The sequence below is a fragment of the Exophiala aquamarina genome, assembly GCF_000709125.1.
Source record: "Exophiala aquamarina CBS 119918 chromosome Unknown aczIA-supercont1.4, whole genome shotgun sequence".
NCBI lineage: Eukaryota > Fungi > Ascomycota > Eurotiomycetes > Chaetothyriales > Herpotrichiellaceae > Exophiala > Exophiala aquamarina.
This window is the reverse complement of record NW_013550584.1, coordinates 4,007,446-4,024,457: the sequence shown is the minus strand read 5'-3', so window position 1 is coordinate 4,024,457 and position 17,012 is coordinate 4,007,446. Positions and strand designations below refer to the sequence as shown.

The window sequence follows — 17,012 nt, the reverse complement described above, 5'->3', positions numbered from 1 at the left end:
TTCATTGTTTACTTTGTCGAGCCGTCTTTCTCCTGCCTACATACCATGGACATGCAGCACTTGCGGAGACCGGGCCCTTTAGGCTCCAGCAGCCTTGTCGATCTTCCCGAGTATATCATCACTTCTTTTCTGCCTGGAGCACGACCGCTACTGGACAAATACCCTCGCCTCTTCCGTTTCCTAGGTGTTCTCCTTGCATTTTGGTATCTTGGGCCCGTGGCCAGATTGCAAGCACTATGGTCTCGCTTCTCCTCTCTCCTGGTGGCCTCGATTAGCATGTCAAGCGAGGAAGATTTATTCAACTACGTCACTTCTTATATCGCGGAACGCAAGACCCTGCGAGCGGATCAATCTCTCACCGCCTCCTCTAATCCACCGCAAGACCAACGTCGACGACATCGCCATGATCCAGACTACGAAGAATCCTCCCGGCGGACCAATGAAGACCCCAAAATCAAGTACGAACAGGGTCAGGGACTGCAATTGTTCATTCACAAGAAACGCCTGTTCTACATCTCCCGAAAATATGGTGAAGGGCATACTTACCATGGCAATCGATACAAGCGCATAGAAGTCATCACCTTATCGTGCCTTGGCCGCTCTACAAAACCCATCAAAGATCTCCTAGAACACGTCTATTTCCTAAACAAAGATAAAGAACGCTCACTCACGATCATTCGGCGCCCTTATACGGGAGGCTATGGTAGTCGTCTGACATGGTCCAGACTGACATCAAAGCCGCGCAGAGCTTTGGATACTGTCATTCTCGATGCCACGAAAAAGGAGCAAGTCTTGGCAGATGTCGAGGAGTACATGGACGAGGCGACAATGACCTTCTATGCAAATCACGGGATCCCATACCGTCGTGGATACCTCTTCCATGGCCCACCTGGCGTGGGCAAAACTTCATTCGCACTTGCGCTCGCTTCGAAATTCAACCTTGATGTTTACAATCTCACTTTGCTTGACCAAGAACTTACAGATTCCGACCTGATCTCTTTGTTGAATCAGCTTCCAGGCCGCTCACTGTTACTTCTCGAAGATATTGATACCGCAGGTCTGAACCGAAAAGGCAAGGCCACTTCGGCTCGTCGCTCAGGAGGAAGGCGACGATTGGGACTCCCCGAAGGTGTTGTAGGATCAACGTCTCGCAACAAATCTTCCACAGCAGACGATGTAGACCTTGATAGTGACGATGAAGCATCCGGTACTACTTCCCGCGTGACGCTATCTGGTTTGTTGAATGCAATCGATGGTGTCGCCGCGCCTGAAGGCCATATCTTAGTAATGACAACGAACCGTCCTTTCCAACTCGACGATGCGTTGGTTCGAGCCGGACGAATCAGTGTCAGGGTTGAATTCAAGAACGCGTCCAAGAGACAGGCGGAGGAGATCTTCCTTAGGATGTATGTTGATCTTCCCAGCACGTCACCTCCTTGGGACGAGAAGCTGGACGATAAAAAGCTGCCAACCGAGGGTGGTGGTGTCATTGCGACAATTCCTACTGTCCCTCCTGCACATGGTGAAAGCAGTGATACCGCCCACTTGAGGACTTTGGCAAAGAAGTTCGCAGAATCGATCCCCGACTACGATTTCTCACCCGCTGACTTACAAGACTTTTTACTGATCCACAAGAAAGAGGCAGAAAACGCCGTGGAGGCTTTACCAGCATGGATGAAACACACGTATGAGGAACGTCAGAAGAAGGAAGAAGACAAGGAGGCGGAGAGGGCTGCGAAACGGGATGCAAAACGCCATCAGCTTCGTCAATTCAGGGCGGAAATCAAGAAAGCCGTCAATGACGAAGACACCGACGACACTGATGAGGAAGAACAGGATAATTCAAGCGCCAAGGAGGATGGAGCGAAGGAGTCTGCGGACGAGAAAGCGGAAGACATCAAAGAGGCTGGTGAAGGCGCAGGAGACACGAGCAAGGTGATTGGAGAATCCACTGAAAACGGCAGACAACGCCTGACTCGTAAAGTCGATGACAACCATGGGACTAAATTCCAATCTGGAGGCTGAGCAACCGGACTATGGGCTATGAGCTGACTTTTTAATGGTGCTGGACGGAAGATTGAAAGGCGGAATCGAGGCTTAAAGCCATAATTCAGCATTGGTTCCATTCGTATACATATCGTCAGTAAAGACCAATATGACAGAAAAGCCGCAGACGGCCATCAATACCGACGTTAAAAGCTTTGCCAAGGAGCACCACATATATCACACAGGCATGGTTGCAGTCTTGAATCAATAAAAGACCTACTGAGCTTGAACCGAATTTTCAAACACTTTGGCAGTCATAGTGTATGTTGAAAACAAAATATACCTCAAAACACTAGGAAAGGCTAATATTTCCCCAGAAGCTCCTTCACTCTCTTCTTACCCCATGACACTGGCGTCTCTGGAGGTATGGTCTGATCGTAAGGTTGGCCTAGCTGACATAGAAGTTCTATCAAGCCGTTCCCAGATACGAAAGTATAGAACTTTATATATCTACTCACGATCCGGAGACTGAACGAAGTCGTCTTAGGGATGTATGCCGTCTCACCCGCACTCAGGTTTGCTTGCTGGTCTCCAATTGTCAGTTCTAAGTGGCCGTCCGCCACTTGAATGGCATGATGAACACTGCTAAATTGGAAAGTCTCTGATAGTACAGGGTCCTTGTGCCATGAAGAGCCCTCAATACAAGCGATGGAAAACCTGCCGGCAGACTCTGCAGCGCCAACGAGCGGGCTGACCACCACTCCGCCAACCAGATACCGCAGGCCTGTTCCGGCGCGAAGGAAATACGGCTCCAAGGCTCCAGGAAGTTTGTTATCGTGGCCATCCTGCCAGGGTTGCGGTTGAACAGCAGGATGGTCTCTCACGGGGATCATATCGAACTTATCCGCGGCGGCCTTCAATTTCGGGATGAGGACCTCGAAAATGTTGCGTTCGTCCGCCAGCGGAAACAATGGGCCGGAGTACGGCTCTCCGATGAAGCGGAAGAACTCCTCCCAACCGCCAGGGACAACCAGCCCCACAAATTCCGTGTAGTCGCCCAGGATCTGGTACTGGTGGATCGTGCCGGGTGGCACACTGGCCAGATCCCCAGGACCTAGAGTCCGACATTGATCGCCAGCCCAGACGTTGACGCTGCCTTTTAGACAAAGGAACACGTCGTGTGCTTCCCGATGGTAGTGGAAGCCGATGGGATCACCTTGTGCTCCGCCAGTGCCCACGATTGCGAACGCGTTGTCGCTTTCCTTGCCGGTTACGAGCAGCCGCGTCGCGGACTTGGACAGCGGAATGTAAATGATTTCACCGCACAGCGATTCAAGTATGTACGGGCGACCAGCCTCGCCCGGTGCTGTTTGTGTTGATTCGATCATTTTTGAGAGCTTCCGTAGAGTGAAGGTACCTGGATTGGGATTGTGTTGTGTTGCTCGCGAGTCTGCTCAAGTCATTTCAAGGTATATTAGGATTTTTGTCTGAGTCGGCTCGGTTATTCCGAGCGTGGAGTGGAGCCGGTAGCTGAGGTGCTATCGAATCCGACGCCCGAGAAGAAGCTCGCTGGTCGAAGCCTCTCCCCACACTCGGCAGATGGTCTTGTCATGGCTCCGTTGGCTGGCACCATTTAGGTGGTCCTTGTCTTATATTGTATCTTTGGACTGCACGGTAGACCATCAAGTTGACAATACCAAATCATCTCGCTCGTTTCGGACATCATTACTTTGGCCAGCCACAAGCACGGAATATGGATAGTCTGAGCGGCCTTGGAACCGCCATCGGGGCTATAATCCCTCCTACGTACAAAGCATATCAACCACTGCTGCTACGAAACGCGGACAAAATTCGATCGACTGCCCAACAGACATATTCGTATGGTCCGCATCCACGCCAAACCTTAGATATCTACACCCCGTCCTCCACAGCAGCCGGGGGTCTGAAGAACTCGGTTTTGCTCTTCTTATACGGCGGCGGACTTGTACGAGGAGACAAGATCAACCCAAGCTTTGCGGAGGGTCTCACTTACAGCAACATCGGCCATTTCTTTACCGAGCATCTGGGAGTACCGGTAGTTGTCGTGGACTATCGGCTGTTGTCTCATGGCGCGGTCTTCCCTTCTGGTGGGGAAGATGTGGCCCTAGCCATCGACTGGATCGAGGAGCATTTTCGTCAAGAAAGACCCGAAGGGCTCGACCTTTTCCTGATGGGCAACTCCGCAGGCGGTATCCACGTTTCCACGTTTCTTTTGGCTCCAGAGTTGGCGCCCAAGAGGCAACAGATCACAAGTTCTTCAACTACAGGAACAAGGCTGAAAGGAGCAATCTTGTTGTCAGTACCGTTCCATTTTGAGCGAGCAGATGCGAGTAGACAGGAGGTACTTGCGACCTATTTCAAAGATAACTACCTGTCGCTTTCTCCGCATGGGCTGCTTAAAAGCGGGATTGAGAGAAATTCTGTCAGAGATCTAGAAGATGTCGCAGTGCTTCAAATTACCGGGACTTTGGATCCAGAAGATGAAATCCTCGTCCCTAATCGGGACTTCAGTAAAGAATGGCAACAAATGGATCGGAGTGGGAGTCGCCTACGAATTGCGAGCTTAGAGGGCCACAATCACCTGAGTCCTGTACTGAGCCTTGGAACGGGTGTAGAAGCGGAGGAGGCTTGGGGTCAGCAAGTAATAGATTTCGTCAAGAAATCAGTCTCTTGTTGAATGTATACAATTGGTACATAGTTCACTCATAAAGGATCATTGTTTTCACTCCACATAACATCATCGCCCGAAAGTAACGGAAAGAGCTGAGTCATAAAATCAAGCTGGTTGTCGTCAAAGGGGTCGTATGCAAACTGCTCGAATGGTGCCCCGGATACTCCGTCACTGTTGTCGGCAGCTGAACTCTGAGCAGTGAATTCGTTATTTTGCAAAGGGTCGACATCAGAACGCGATTCTCTCTCGCGGATACGCATCGCCGTCTTCTCGACCAGATCGGCAGCCTTTTTGGCGACTGTATTCTCATCCATTGTCTTGAGAATGCCAACGCTCATATCGACGAGGCGGAGGAGTCCTTGAAGCTCGAGTAAAGTCGCAGTCTTCTGTGCATAGAATACAATTATTGATGCAGCATACAATGTGTATGTTGTGTTGTACCACCAAGTGCGAAAGTAGGAGAAATTACAATACATGTAATTCATGAACTCGATCGTCCTGGTAGCCGCGGCAACACATTTAGTAACAGCTTCATCAAAATCTGCTCGACATTCTCTGTGTTCATGGACGGTGTATAGAAGGAATGGTCTGTAAAGTACCATTTTAATATTGTAAAAGCGAAAGCCAAGTGTATGGCCCTGTCGGTTGGCCCACATTGGGATTTTGCTCTTGAGACAAGTGTCGCCGCCCATCGGTTCCAAAAATTCAGGCTTGATAATTTGAGGCAAGCCACTTATCCATTGATCGAGCTCAGTTTCAATCTTTTCTGCTGCTCTAAACTTTTGCGCAATACTATCATTGGAAAGATAAACCGAGGTGGACACTTTCCTCACGATTTTTGCTAGATCGACCATGCAGGCGATGATCGCGGTTGGAGATTCGTCAACTTCTGGTAGTGATCTGGAGTGGTAGATCTCCAGGCCCAAAGAATCCGGCCGTCCAAGAGCGAAGCTGGTTTCCATTTCCAGAGAGAAGAGTCCCCACCAAGTCCTAGATATCTCTTGGTCCCGTGGCGATGGACTCGAAGAGCGTCGATTGTAGCCAGCAGATAGACTTGTTCGAATAGCATGGCCAAGATACATATATGCCAAGTTAGGGTTAAGCTCGTTTTGACAAACCTTTGCCATGATGACATAGGCTTGTATGCTCTCAAGCTCATTTGAGCCGGGAAAGTCCCCCAATGCAATGGTTGCGAGCTTAAACAGTTTTCGCGACCAATCGAATCGATTCATTGTGTAGCGAGTGTCCTCATCCCACTCGCGGGTGAGAGCTCCCAAAGACATTATGGCATAGTAAAGCGCGATAAAGCTCCTACTCTGTTTGCTGGGTCGCCCAAACCAGATGTCCTCGCATTTTAGGAGAAAATCCTTACTGTCCACAAACGGATGAACGTAATGCAGATTCTGGAAATACCCATGAAGAAATTGATGCGATTGACGAAAGTAGAATGTATTCGCTGATAATAGCTGCCAATCAGTATTTGTGCAAGTTGCGGAAGTGGGGGAAAATGTCTCGTTGTGAAAGGTCGACACTAAGGATGATGAATTAGCCTCGGAGACGGGGTCGTGACCCGGTGTTGGATAGAATTGGCTCCTGGCTTGCTTCTGAATCGCCGCCAGAAATGCAAGAGACGAGGTTGGTCCATGAAATTCGTTATTCAGGGTATGTGTGTTGACTTCTGTGACTTCGCTCGCTATTTCCATGGCACTACTCCCAGGTCCATCGTCACAGCGCTCTGGAAATGAATGCTTTGTCGGTTCTCTTCCGAACTGAGAGTAAAGTCGAGATCCATTCCCAATAGTCGACTCGTTTGGTGTGGTAGTTTGCGTTTCTTGAGGTGAGGAGATACACCTGCTTTGATTAGCCCTCGCCCACGTCCTTTGTCTCGGTCGATCGACGCCTTCGTAGGTACAAGTGACACTCCAGCCTAGTATTGTCAGCGGAACCACAAGGGCGCCACATTTGACTCACGTTGACATTTGCCGCAAGGCTGTGTTTCATCACATCTGTATTTTTTGGCTCTGCAAAACTGACAGGCTCTGGCCGCCCTTGGTCTCTTGCGCGGGCCATGGGCTGTGGTCTCAGCCGTATCCATAGCAGAGCAAAGTTCAAGGATCATCTGACATGAGACTCGGCTGCATGATAGATAGCAATTTGGGGGAGAGCGCTGAACAGGATGGACGAATCGCCAGCTGAAAACTCGGATTAACCGACATGATGTACGAAAGATAATGTCCCAAGAAAAGAGGTGGGGATGACGTCTAAAGTCGAAACTTCGTCGGCATGCGACTCGGTAAACTCGGAATTCCCGACGAGCGACATTCCACTAGAATTAACAACTCTATGTCGATAAAAAAGAACTGAATATAACATCACGGCTGTCGTGGTCACAGCCATTGATATGAGGTGATCCAAATTCGAACAAGAGTCAGTCTTGCAGCATGGAGGACGCACACGAACAGCTCAACATTGCCATTGTAGGTGCTGGGCTGGCTGGGCTGGCAGCTGCCATCTCATGTGCGCTTGCCAATCACAAAGTGACAGTTCTGGAAAGTGCTAAACAGCTGACCGAAATTGGAGCCGGGCTACAAGTTACGCCAAACGCTTCAAGGCTGTTTCAGGCATGGGGGATTGCATCCGAGGTCGAAGCTTTGGCGGCTGAACCCACCGTCCTGGCTGTTCACCGTTACAGTGATGGCAAGGTGCTAGCACAAGAATATTCGTTCGACCAGAATATCCGCAGGAAGTATGGCGCTCCGTTCATTGACATGCATCGAGTCGACTTGCAGAAAATCCTTTACAGCAAAGCTCTAGCCCTGGGAGTGGATGTCAAACTCAGCCATCGAATCTCGTCAGTAGACAGTACACCGGAAGGACCAAGAATTGTACTTGAGTCTGGACAAATAATCGACTACGATATTGTTGTCGGTGCAGATGGGCTTTGGTCGAAATGTCGCGAAAGTATGCTCGCCAAGTCAGACGCTCCACTACCAACGGGAGATCTAGCATATCGAATTGTGTTGGAAAGAGATCAGATCAGAGACCCGGAGTTGAAAGATCGAGTATCTAACCCAGAAGTACACTTCTGGGTCGGTCCACATGCCCATGCCGTCGGATACTCCCTCCGCGCAGGTACTATGTACAACATTGTCCTACTTTGCCCTGATGACCTACCGACTGGCCAGTCAAGATCAGCTGGTTCCGTCGAAGAGATGCAGAACCTTTTCACAGGATGGGATCCAATCCTGACTCGATTTTTGCGCCAAGTTGATTCAGTTGACAAGTGGAAGTTGATGCACAGAGAGGAAGTTGCCTCGTGGACGAACCAACAGAAGAATTTTGTTCTTATTGGCGACTCCTGTCATCCCATGTTGCCATACCTTGCTCAGGGGGCTAATTCGTCTATTGAAGACGGTGCTGTGCTGGGTCGACTGCTGTCATATGTCCATTCGAAGAAAAAGATCTCTTGGGCTATCAACCTGTACGAAGTCTTGCGGAAATCTAGGAGCGAGATGATAGTCCGTGAAACATTCCACCAGAGAGACGCATTCCACATGCCTGATGGAGATTCGCAAATGGAAAGAGATCGTCTCTTCCTTTCACAGCTGGGTAAGGAGATAGACGTAAAGTTCCCCAGTCGTTGGTGAGTACATCTGTCTCTTGTCGAGTGGAAATATACTCATGCAAACTACTAGGACCTGTCCAGAGGTACAGCCTTGGTTGTATGGCTATGATGCTATGAAGGAAGCGGATAACGCTGTCCAATCGGCGCCGTGGCGAGAAGCCTCCTAGTTGAGCGCTTTGACACTAATGCATCTTCGTGGATCTACAGTATGACCACATAGTTCAAACTAATGGCGTTGCATTAAACTAGTCCGTTCTCGAGTTGTTAAATACCTTTGTGCACAGCGTTAGCGAATGCGCACCTTCAGATCAGCAATCGGGGACCTTGATGAAAGGTATTGATGAAACTTCGTTGCTGTGGGAGTTTCAGTTCATTGTGTTTCTATCTTAGAACCTAACAGCGAGCAGAAATACGGAGTTGGCAGGGTGAGGTCGTGATGCTTTTTATTCCATCTCTGGTGTTATGACATTACTCTGTATGCCATCAATTAATACATCCCTCATGGTTTCAGCGCTCTTCACCCTAATATCAACAAAGCTCTCCGGGCTATAGAAGGCGGTATGACATGTGATCACCGCTCGACCCATCAACCAAGGTTCCTTCTTTCGATATGCCTGAATAAGAGGATGTACATTGTCCTCTGGTATTGGCTCCTCGGGTAATACATCCAATCCAGCACCGCTGATGATGCCTTCCTTTAGGCATCTTTCGACACCATCTAAATCCACGATCTCGCCACGCGCCGTGTTGACAAACACTGCTCCATGAGGCAGTAGTTTCAGCAAACCATAGTCCACCATTCCACGAGTCTCCCGTGTACAAGGACAGTGTAGGCTCAAAGTCGTGCTCCTCCTAAACAGCTCGCGGATGTCTCTGGTGCGCTCAAGACCGAGACTCTTGTCGACTCCATTTGGCAGGTATGGGTCGTAGAATAGGACGTTCCAGCCAAATGCTTTTGCTCGCAGGGCCACCGCTGTGCCTATGCGACCCAGCCCCAAAATACCAAACGTAGCACCTTGGAGCCGTGACACTAGTGGTGTATCAATGTACATCCAAGGTGCGGGAGGGTCGGCACGTTGAGTCTCGTTGTGCAGCAGGATACCACGGCGAAACGATAGTACAAGTCCCATAGCGTGATCTGCAATTTCGCACGTGCCGTAATCTGAATACTCGGAGTGAGAATGGTCCTGTGTGCTGGGATATATTTTCTCGTGGGGGTCCGTGGGGGTATCAACGATCAACAGGGAGTTGTCTCACCAGGAACGTTGCACACAGTCACGCTTCGCTTTGCTAAAGCCTCTCGATCAAGCCGGTCATAACCAACGCCCATACGGACGATCCTGACAACAGTATCAGAACGGACCAACGCGCTAACGTCACCCGGGGCTTGAAAGTGAACTCACACCTTCAATTTTGGAAACAGATCGAGATCGGCGGAGGTAAAGTCCATTTTCAGGACCATGATTCCATCTACTTGATCACGGAGCGCTCTGTCGACATCTGACCATGGTTTCCTGTTTGGGGTTCCAGTTGGCCAGAGATATGTTTGGTGGTAATCGAGTTCGTATTGCTGAGACTCGCGAGGCTTGAATATCTGCTTTTCAACGACATCATCCTATATGAGCCATAGTGTCAGCAAAATATGTGCTTTTCGTAGGTAACACTTACAGGATACAAGCCATCAGCCTGAATGATGGTGAATCGGGCTTGTTTGGGTGCAGACGGAAGTGTCATGGCTGCTAGAGGCACCTTCGAAAAATGATATGGAGCGACTGAACGCTTACAAAAATCCGACAAGCGGGTGATGAGGCTCCTTAAATGACGCCTCGGCCCATCGGCTCGGTCGGGGTTGGCCCGAGGAGCTCCCTCTACAAAGGTCGTGGGGGCAATGCTTTTTCATGGAGATATACTCCACACCAACTGTCTGTCATCGTCTTTGATTGGAGGGCCGTCGCCCGCCCACGATAAAAGCCAAGGGCTACGGGCTACGGGTATAATATAATGTATGATTCTATGACTAGCTTGGTGATTTCAGGTACATCTTAAACTTGAGTCCACTTACAAGCAGCATCTCAGCTGCATCTGGCTGGCATGGTTCAAGGTGCCACTTTGCTTCCAGAACACAGATGGCTCACTTGCAGTCATAACCTCCTCAAGGCCGTCTAAACCTGGAGTGGTAGGCAGGATCGATGTACGCAACAGAAGCCTGCACCTTAAAGAGAAGTGGTTTATATGCACACTGTATTTCGAACTCTTGGCCTCTTGAGCAGGATATTATGAGCAGGAGTGGAAATGAGCGAAGCAGCGCAGTCTCGAATTGGCTAAATGACAAGGTGTCACGGTTGATTTTGGTGTCATATCATTTCCGCGAGGCCAGCGAAACCCTCCTGAGCAACTTTGCGCCCTGCGAGCTCATTCGCGAAACTAAGTTTCTTTTCTAAGGGCCAGTCATCGTTATGGACCAGACAAGAGTACAGCATTCCAGCTATAAACGTGTCTCCTGCTCCGATGGTGCTAGCAAATTCAGCATAGGATTCATGCCCACAATTTCCAGTGTCAAATTACATACTCAATGACTCCTGAACCATTGGGGACATACGCAGGCCTATGAAGATATGTCCCGGTAGCTATTTCAAAGATGGATGCTCCATGTTCACCCCAGGTGCAGCAACGAAGTGACCTAGCACAGATAATCGTCAGCTTCTTCGATAGGTGGAGATACCTAAACATGGAATCCTTACATCCCCGGGATTAGCTTTGCTTGATTTTTAAGACACTCTTCGGGGCCGCAGTATCCTCTGCTCTGGGAGAGACCCTAAATCAATACACGGGTGATCTGATGATCAATAAATCCTAGCTCCAAGGTGATTACTTACAGCTGCCCAGCTTTTCGAATAGAAGACGACGTCTGCTTCATGAGCAAGCTCCTGGAACCCTTCTCTTGCTGGCTTTTCCAGCTCCACACTGACCCTGGACTCAGAGAAATTCTTTTTCAAGTGACGGATACGCTTGATGATGACATCGGGAAGTCGCCCCTAAACTTCTCATAACCAGGATCTGTTGAGTCTATTTGGATTCTCCTTCCATGCAATGACCAAGAAGAGCGGCAAACCTACCTCGAAATGATACCAAGTCACATTTGTGCCGAGAGAGGCTGAGACCTCAACGAACTCATCATACGTCATCTCTGGCAAACTGCTGTGGCTGATTATTGTGCGAGATCCATTTTGAAGGCTCCTGACGATATAGCTGGAGGCAGGGTCAGCGTGACCGGAACGATAAAGGCACGTCTCTGTGGCCGCTCCAGCTCGTAAAGACTGCCTAATCTCTTGGACAGCTGGGGAAGACTCGTTGGGAAGAACGCTGAGCAACCTTAGGCTGATGTTATTTTGTTCCTCGCGTAGAAGTTGCTGGAGCACCTCAATTGTGTTGGGACAATTCCCTCGGCGTCTTCTTACAATACTGGAGGCACGCAGCTTTTCATGGTTAGACAAAGCCAGTGCGTGGACACCAGATGTAATGGTAGCGTTTGGGGGCCAATCCGTGCCTCAGTATGGTGTCAAGGTAGCAAGCTCCCACTCCTACAAAAAAACTTCATAAAGACAAACGTGAATCGAATTTAAGAGCTTTTAAGTCCGGATCGGCCACTTCCGACAACAGTCCTAACAACCTAAGTTAGTATCGATGAAGATTTCCTTGAATTTCAAAAGAGAATGAAGTTGATGGTAATAAGGGTTCTTCTAGCTGCGCACCCTTATAAACTGTGGTTAAGCCAACAAGTAGTTAGTTACTCTAGCATGCCTAGCGAGCCAAGCTTTCTCCATCTGCATGAGTTCCGGCCCTGGCTCGGTAGGCTCCCATCCTGTCCTCCAGCGCCTACATTGTCAAAATGATAAACGAAAGTTATCGTATGCTCTTCTGCACGAACCGACGCATATCGTACACTGAAGTCAATATGCATGGTCTCACTTTCCCTCTCTAGCTGTAATGGTGGCAGAATTTGCCCAAGGGTCCAGAAGAGCTATTGGTGGCGCAAGCCCAAGTATTCTTGTACTTGTCTTGCAAGATGCCTGCTCCGATCCGCTCCTTGCACGTATGAGGATGTGCCTCAAAAAATCGACCCAAGGCGCTCGAAAAGTTTGGAACAATTCCGCCATTTTGAACGGCCAAGCAGAATAATTCAGGGTCACCGTCCAGGCGGGTGAGATTCACTGAGTTGTAATTTTTGATATGCTCGCTGGCGAACTTGTCATACATGTCATCGTTACGTCGGCAGATGTGGGTGTGGATTTGCTCGTGAGTACGCACACGGACGGAGTTCATTGCCAAAGCTTGATCCTGGGGCTTGTAGACGGACTGCGAAAATGCCCAGCCGGCATCGAAGAATTTGGGTTTCTCATAGGTGTCGAGGATGCCTGACACGCGCATGTTTGTTGTGGTAAGATTCTCCCTTGCTCCAGGCTGCGAGAGGAGCACCCAGATAGGTGGGTCGTTTTGCTTGATAGCGGCACTGGTGACGGTGCACCATTTCGGATTTTTCAGACAGTCACACAGAGAATGGAACCAGAGGCCACAGCCTTGGCAGCTGCTCTCCATGTCAGTACATCCTCCGTCACAGGATGTAATATTTTTGATGGCAGAGAGGCCATTGCAGACTGAACAGTTGCTGGAGTCTTTGCCCGAGCACCCTGTTTGTTGGCCTCGACATTCGCATCCCCCCATGTCCATATTGATTATTTGAGTCGAATTACAGAAAGGCAAAGGCGTAGCCCTTGCATACAAGAGTGGACTGTGGGCTTGATGACTATCAAATGATCCCAACCCAGCGATGTTCAGCGCACAAGCGCTACCTGCCAAGAGGATTGCAAAGAGTAGGCCTTGACTCATCATCGTGCAGAATTGATGAACCAAGACGGAAGGAAGAAGAGGTTGAGGATAACCCTGTCGATGACGCGGTATAGAGTCACAAAACTGGGCGTGACGAGCTTGATGAGAGTGAGTCTTGAGGAGCAGGCTTCAGGGAGGATCGTCCCTTCTAGTAAAAGGTCAATATATGCTTCTTTCGCTCACCAGCTGATGAGCACTCGTATTCTCTTCGATATTCCTGACCGACCAGAACGTTCGCACGGACAGCTTCATCCGAAAAAAGATGTCCCAGTCTCCTTGGGGAAACTCAGTTCTTTCAGCTCATTTCATCGGACTATATTATACGAGCTCTGACGTCGTTGTAGGTTTGGGAACGAGTGAGATTAAGTTCATGCTGTGCGCGTACGCTTGCTAGAGAGTCACATCGGCGGTTCCTCCCGGTATTGGTCGTTATCACTCCAGCACGCGCACAGACCACACATGCTATGAGTTCACAAATGAACCTCATTCCACTTGATCGAGGAAAGCGGGTGCACAGCCTGGAATCCTCCCCAGTCTTGATGTTACCGGAGGAGCACAACCGAAGACAAGCTGGCAGTCTAGGTTCCAGAACGCAGCAGTATCTCAGTGGCCAGGTATCTCGATTTATTGTCGACGGGATGGAAGTCACAGCGGCTTCGGACAGCCAGTGGGCGCAGTTTGCAACATCTCTTTGCCACTGGGGCAATTTGGGCTCCCCTGGATTCTGCGGATTAGTGTTTGATTACGACGGTTTGCTCCTCCTAATTATTAAATATAACATCTTTAGCACGCCAATGTTGTTTTGATTAGCCTCGGATCTGGTATCTTGTAGTGCAACATATGTCCATTGAACTCAGCAGCTCTATTTGGCAGATGTTGGGGCAGCGAGCGGAAGAGTAACGCTTCCCTGGGTATCTCCTTCTGACCAACAATAATGTTCCAAAGAAGTTATTGTGGCAATTGATATCCATGACATGCGACAATGGTCCGAGACCCACCTTTTTTTATTTGTCTACCGTCTCAACTCGCATTTGATTACCACTCTTACTTTCGCCAAAGTTATCACCCTCCTTAGGCGACAAACCAACGGGATCAACTTCATCTCCAAAAACTTCTCCGATATCTTCGAGGGAGCGGCCTTTGGTCTGTGTCATTGGGTGTCAGCGATTCTTTCCAGGTACATTCCGCTGTGTCTTACCTCTGGGAAGTAAAAGAAGATGACTACTGCGAAGATGCTCGTAATGACAATGAAAACAATATAATATTTCCAGCCAATTGATGCGAATGCCGTTGGTGCTGTCAAAGAGTAAGGTTAACCCTTGTTATGCAACGAGCTGAAAGGGGCATGAACAGCTAAATATGACGATGGTAATCTGTGGGTTCTCGTGGCTAGTGAGGCTTACCTGCTTGTAGGAAGATGATAGTGGCAATAAATAACCCAGAGATCGACACTGCTAGTCCTTTCGCTCTAACAGGAGTTGGGAAGATCTCTGCAGCGTAGATATAGGAGGTGGCATCGACGGAAGAAGAGAAGAAGCCAATGTGAAGGAACAGAAAGAACACTGCAGCAGATGCAGCACTCCTGTGGCCTGTCCTCTGGAATGCGTCGACAGTTATGCATTCTCCGATAAGGGCAATCACAGTACCACAGAAGCCAAACACTGAGAAAGGTCAGCTAGGAAAATCAGGACTCAACAACACGAGACTTACGTAGCATTCGAACTCTACCGATCTTATCTACAACCAGAGCGTTGATCCAATTACCGAAAGGACAAACAGAGATCCACCCTGATTGAATGAGGAGCTGCTGAACAGTGCCAAAACCTAAGCTTGAGTATAGTGACGGACCATAGTCTATAGCATTCGTCAGCTTCAATTCGATTTGGTAAAGACCAACGTCAACTCACTGTTTATGACGAGCGTGGCCGTGCCTTGCGCTCCAAACATTGTAATGAAGCCGATGATGCATCGTTTGCGAAGAGACGTATGTCGAAAGAGATCCAGAAAAGAAATGTGATTTTGCTTCTCGTGAATTAATTGGCCGTGTAGCAGGTCAAACTCGGCACGTATTGCTACCTCATCTGAAAATATGGTATCGGTTGTTTCCGCTCGTGTCGTTTTGAATGATTTGTAGGCTTCGTCCATGCGGTCTTGCGCAAGAACTATATGCCATTTAGCTCATGTGAACACCGCACGCAATGATACTTTAATCTTACGCCATCGAGGAGATTCGGGGAGGAACATCACACCAAGAGCCAGAATCAATGGTGGGATGCACTGAATCGCGAGGGGTATGCGCCATTGGGCGCCTGAAGCCTGGACAAAGTAGAAACCAAGACCTATCCAGCTCGCAGAGGCGTATCCGACACAGATAAGAACCCCATGCATCCCCACCAGAAGTCCACGAATTCGAGGTGGCACAATCTCGCTTTGATATAGCGGGACGAGGGTCACCAGTCCACCTATACAGAATGTTAGTAGTGAAATGAAGCTCGTTAAACGTCAATGCTTTCTTACCGATCCCGACCCCCGTAATAAACCGCATAGCAATATACATTCCAATATTAACGCTCCCAGCTTGCAGACCGCCACCGACGATGGAGAATACACAGGCAATTAGCATGGCCATTCTTCTTCCAAATTTATCCGCAGTTGTGATGCAGGATAAAGTCCCGAAGAGACCACCAGTCTGAAAGAGCCCGTTGATGGCACCCATCAAGTCAGCTGCGTCTGATCGCGTATCCAGTTCGAAATAGGTGATGAATGAGGGTTGTCCTAGTGTCGTGGCTATAATGCTCGCGCAATAGCCATACGTAAGACTTCCTAGGGCAACAAAAAGAATAATCTGGAGAAGTGTGAGTTTGATGCAGAGAAAAACAGGGGGTGGTTTACCAAATATCGAGTTAACTTTGGTGAGAGCGCCATTTTGTCCGCAATGTTGAAACTGGAACTACTAGTGAATGATTCCAGACCGCGATAGTCAAGAACAGTTGGCAATCCATCTTATATAGCCCCAGTGGTACAACATAGATCGATCGTCCTCAGGAGGTGAAACCCCACCACTATACCCTCGGGTTTACCAGATCAACCATGCGTGAGGAGACGTCGCTCTGAAGTTTGTACACTCCAATAGAGCCACTTCCATGCTATCCAGATAGTCTCACCCGCCCTGGGGCCGTCTGGGGTAAATTTAGCTCGCAGCCACAAACTTGGAGAAAGGAAAGCTTTCTCGAGCACGGGTTCATAATGATGTGAGCATCGGAAAGCCCAACTGGGTCGACCGGTGGAATATTTCCGAAATCGGAGTCCCAGAGTAGTTTGATTTATAGCTATTACAGTACACCTTCCCACCTTCCCACCACGTGAAGCTCCGACGGATTTCGCGAGACTAATATGCTTCTTTGGCGTTTGTGGAGCTTCCTCTCTAGCCTCGATCCCCAGGAATTGGAATCGAGGTCATAATGAAAAGCCGGGGATTCAACATCGGCGGAGGTCGGGAACGGGAGAAGACAAATAAATGCCAATCAAGCATTTTGCCAAGCTGTCAGAATTGACTTGCTGTGCCGCGAAATTGGGGTTTATTTCCTAATTTATGCAACATGGTGCTGGATTTGGCAGTCCGAGTTTTACTTACGGTCTCGGTATCTTGTCCTCATGGTCATCACTCCCATATGTGATTTACCTTCAAGCCAAACCGTCGAAATATCAAGCTGGAAGAGTGCAGAGCTCCTTTTGAATGTTTTCTACTCCCAGGCAATTCTGATTTGTGGGGAGACTGCCATGGAGACGACTTTCCAACCGTTC

At 49.1% G+C, this 17,012-nt stretch overlaps 9 protein-coding genes across 9 annotated transcripts; 3 read left to right on the top strand and 6 right to left on the bottom strand.

Moving 5' to 3' along the window:
• Positions 1-45: 45 nt before the first annotated feature.
• Positions 46-2,025, top strand: A1O9_06552 (uncharacterized protein; the record flags this gene model as incomplete). Its single annotated transcript, XM_013405762.1, has 1 exon — positions 46-2,025. The coding sequence occupies one exon, from the start codon at positions 46-48 to the stop codon at positions 2,023-2,025; it is 1,980 nt and encodes a 659-aa protein (XP_013261216.1).
• Positions 2,026-2,348: 323 nt separating this feature from the next.
• Positions 2,349-3,374, bottom strand: A1O9_06551 (uncharacterized protein; the record flags this gene model as incomplete). The annotated part of the gene is made up of 1 exon (XM_013405761.1): positions 2,349-3,374. One exon carries the CDS (start codon positions 3,372-3,374, stop codon positions 2,349-2,351), a length of 1,026 nt encoding a protein of 341 aa, XP_013261215.1.
• Positions 3,375-3,739: 365 nt separating this feature from the next.
• A1O9_06550 (uncharacterized protein) lies at positions 3,740-4,702 on the top strand (the record flags this gene model as incomplete). The annotated part of the gene is made up of 1 exon (XM_013405760.1): positions 3,740-4,702. The coding sequence occupies one exon, from the start codon at positions 3,740-3,742 to the stop codon at positions 4,700-4,702; it is 963 nt and encodes a 320-aa protein (XP_013261214.1).
• Positions 4,703-4,728: 26 nt separating this feature from the next.
• Positions 4,729-5,979, bottom strand: A1O9_06549 (uncharacterized protein; the record flags this gene model as incomplete). The annotated part of the gene is made up of 1 exon (XM_013405759.1): positions 4,729-5,979. The coding sequence occupies one exon, from the start codon at positions 5,977-5,979 to the stop codon at positions 4,729-4,731; it is 1,251 nt and encodes a 416-aa protein (XP_013261213.1).
• Positions 5,980-7,137: 1,158 nt separating this feature from the next.
• A1O9_06548 (salicylate hydroxylase) lies at positions 7,138-8,343 on the top strand (the record flags this gene model as incomplete). Its single annotated transcript, XM_013405758.1, has 1 exon — positions 7,138-8,343. The coding sequence occupies one exon, from the start codon at positions 7,138-7,140 to the stop codon at positions 8,341-8,343; it is 1,206 nt and encodes a 401-aa protein (XP_013261212.1).
• A 421-nt stretch (positions 8,344-8,764) lies between these two features.
• Positions 8,765-10,055, bottom strand: A1O9_06547 (uncharacterized protein; the record flags this gene model as incomplete). The annotated part of the gene is made up of 4 exons (XM_013405757.1): positions 8,765-9,483; positions 9,579-9,661; positions 9,725-9,936; positions 9,990-10,055. The coding sequence occupies 4 exons, from the start codon at positions 10,053-10,055 to the stop codon at positions 8,765-8,767; spliced, it is 1,080 nt and encodes a 359-aa protein (XP_013261211.1).
• A 1,109-nt stretch (positions 10,056-11,164) lies between these two features.
• On the bottom strand, positions 11,165-11,506 carry A1O9_06546 (uncharacterized protein; the record flags this gene model as incomplete). The annotated part of the gene is made up of 2 exons (XM_013405756.1): positions 11,165-11,356; positions 11,438-11,506. The coding sequence occupies 2 exons, from the start codon at positions 11,504-11,506 to the stop codon at positions 11,165-11,167; spliced, it is 261 nt and encodes an 86-aa protein (XP_013261210.1).
• A 793-nt stretch (positions 11,507-12,299) lies between these two features.
• On the bottom strand, positions 12,300-12,917 carry A1O9_06545 (uncharacterized protein; the record flags this gene model as incomplete). The annotated part of the gene is made up of 1 exon (XM_013405755.1): positions 12,300-12,917. The coding sequence occupies one exon, from the start codon at positions 12,915-12,917 to the stop codon at positions 12,300-12,302; it is 618 nt and encodes a 205-aa protein (XP_013261209.1).
• Positions 12,918-14,212: 1,295 nt separating this feature from the next.
• On the bottom strand, positions 14,213-16,133 carry A1O9_06544 (uncharacterized protein; the record flags this gene model as incomplete). The annotated part of the gene is made up of 8 exons (XM_013405754.1): positions 14,213-14,353; positions 14,407-14,504; positions 14,612-14,869; positions 14,919-15,062; positions 15,116-15,370; positions 15,425-15,670; positions 15,726-16,053; positions 16,101-16,133. 8 exons carry the CDS (start codon positions 16,131-16,133, stop codon positions 14,213-14,215), a joined length of 1,503 nt encoding a protein of 500 aa, XP_013261208.1.
• Positions 16,134-17,012: the final 879 nt, after the last annotated feature.